The 2,045-nt window shown below is 31.2% G+C and overlaps 1 protein-coding gene across 1 annotated transcript; it reads left to right on the top strand.

The window, feature by feature from the left end:
• The first annotated feature begins 419 nt into the window (after positions 1-419).
• Positions 420-1,649, top strand: LOC111676961 (MORN repeat-containing protein 3). The gene is made up of 4 exons (XM_046956081.1): positions 420-986; positions 1,049-1,233; positions 1,301-1,387; positions 1,453-1,649. Exons 1-4 carry the CDS (start codon positions 545-547, stop codon positions 1,600-1,602), a joined length of 864 nt encoding a protein of 287 aa, XP_046812037.1. The 5' UTR covers positions 420-544; the 3' UTR covers positions 1,603-1,649.
• Positions 1,650-2,045: the final 396 nt, after the last annotated feature.

The following is a 2,045-nucleotide window of genomic DNA, read 5'->3' as shown; positions in this document are numbered from 1 at the left end:
GTTCTGTTCTAGTTCTGTTCTAGTTCTGTTCTAGTTCTGTTCTGTTCTAGTTCTGTTCTAGTTCTGTTCTGTTCTAGTTCTGTTCTGTTCTAGTTCTGTTCTAGTTCTACATCAGTTTTGGTTCTAGTTTAGATATAGATTAATTCTAATTCAGTTTTAGTGTAAAAAAAATTCATATTCAGGACTTAGGCTTATTGTTTTTTAAAAAACCCTTTAAACTACTCCCACACATGCTATTAATTTTCTTCAAGAAAAGTAAAAGTGACACCGTAAACTTGTTCGTGACTGGTGACAATATGTAGCTGTCATATTTTATCAATTCAAATACAAACATATAATGAAAAGGAGGACGTCCACAAACGTAGATGTAAAATCAACATAACACAAGCATAATAATTTAAGAAATACTATTTACCCCCCTATAATCTAACGACACTGAGGTATTCTTTTAAAATAAACAAGTTGTCACTTAAATACTTTTTATTTGAAAAATTTTGTAACTAGCTATAGAAATTTCCCCCCTTAAAGTTGTTAAAGTTTAGTTATGAATAATCATTGCTATCGCTCGTTTGAACAAAAAAATCACACCAAAGCCGAAAGTACTGGTTGGCGTCAAACGTTCTATTATCCAGGCGGGGGAACATATCATGGCTATTGGTTAAATTCACAACATCATCGTTTTGGTGTCAAAGAGTCTAAAAAACATTTGATATATGATGGTCAATGGTCTCGGGGCAAACGTCATGGTTATGGTATGATGAGACGTCGCTTGGAAGATGGTACAATGGAACGCATATACATGGGAGAATGGTATGATGATATGAAATCGGGCGAAGGTAAACAATTCTATGAAGATGGTGTCTACTATGGGTGGTGGAAGAATAATCGACGTCATGGTTTGGGCATAAAATGGTTTAAAAATGGCAATATTTTTATGGGTGAATGGCAAGCTGATGCATATCATGGTCTAGGTGTTATGTTTTATGGTGATTGGGTGAAAAATATGTAATTAGAAGAATTTTTAAAGATTTTTTTTAATTTCTTTTAGCAAATGGTAATCGTTATGAAGGTAATTTTGCTAGAGGCTTGAAATCGGGCGAAGGAACTTTTTATCATAATCGAACGGGTCAGATACAGAAGGGAATGTGGGAAAGTGATATATGCAAAGTTTCGTTGATGCAAGATGAATATCGCAATCAGGCGGAACAACCTACAGCAAATCCAATACCAAAGGTAAGATTTTCAAAATAATAAACATTCTCTACATATTAAAATATAAATATACATATATATCTTTTAGCTTCAGATAGCGAATCCGTCCGATTTTATACGAGATTTATTTGTAAAATATAAAAATCAAACTAATAAACCTTCAAAATCACTGCAGGTTTGTACATATGTCTTTAATTGAAAAAGTATTTCGGTTATATTAAAAAAATTTCCCTTTTTTAGGAACTAATTTGCTTAAATTTTAATCGCAAAATGAATAGTTATGCGAAACTGCAACCAAAATATGCAACAACTTCAAAAATACCTGCTTTTGATGTACATTTTGCTTCTACTTGTAAAAAAGAATGTGAAATAACTTCAACAGAAATTTAAAATTTGTAATAAATATTTTTATTTTTGAACTATTAAGGGCGGGCTACTTACTACTCAGTTAAACTAGTCTTAACTGTTAGATTAAACTCGTAACAAATTTAGGCGGACTTTAAATGATTATTATGTTTTTCAGTTGTGGATTTAAGTTAAATTTGTTAATATAGCCATATTTTCACAGAAATAAATCGCTGAAGAAATGGAGATTCTCTATACACAATATAATTCCGTATGGGGAAATTCCGAATTCAAAATTTCCTATAGAAATAGATATTTACAATGAAATGAAGATTACTTATAGAAGGCATCTATCTAACCTCAACACTGACGGCAATGGGTCTATCTATCTATTTATCTATCTATCTATCTATCTATCTATCTATCTATCTATCTATCTATCTATCTATCTATCTATCTATCTATCTATCTATCTGTCTATCTATCTA

This window comes from Lucilia cuprina, unplaced genomic scaffold (genome assembly GCF_022045245.1).
Source record: "Lucilia cuprina isolate Lc7/37 unplaced genomic scaffold, ASM2204524v1 Scaffold_6506, whole genome shotgun sequence".
NCBI lineage: Eukaryota > Metazoa > Arthropoda > Insecta > Diptera > Calliphoridae > Lucilia > Lucilia cuprina.
This window is presented reverse-complemented; position numbering and strand designations above follow the sequence as displayed.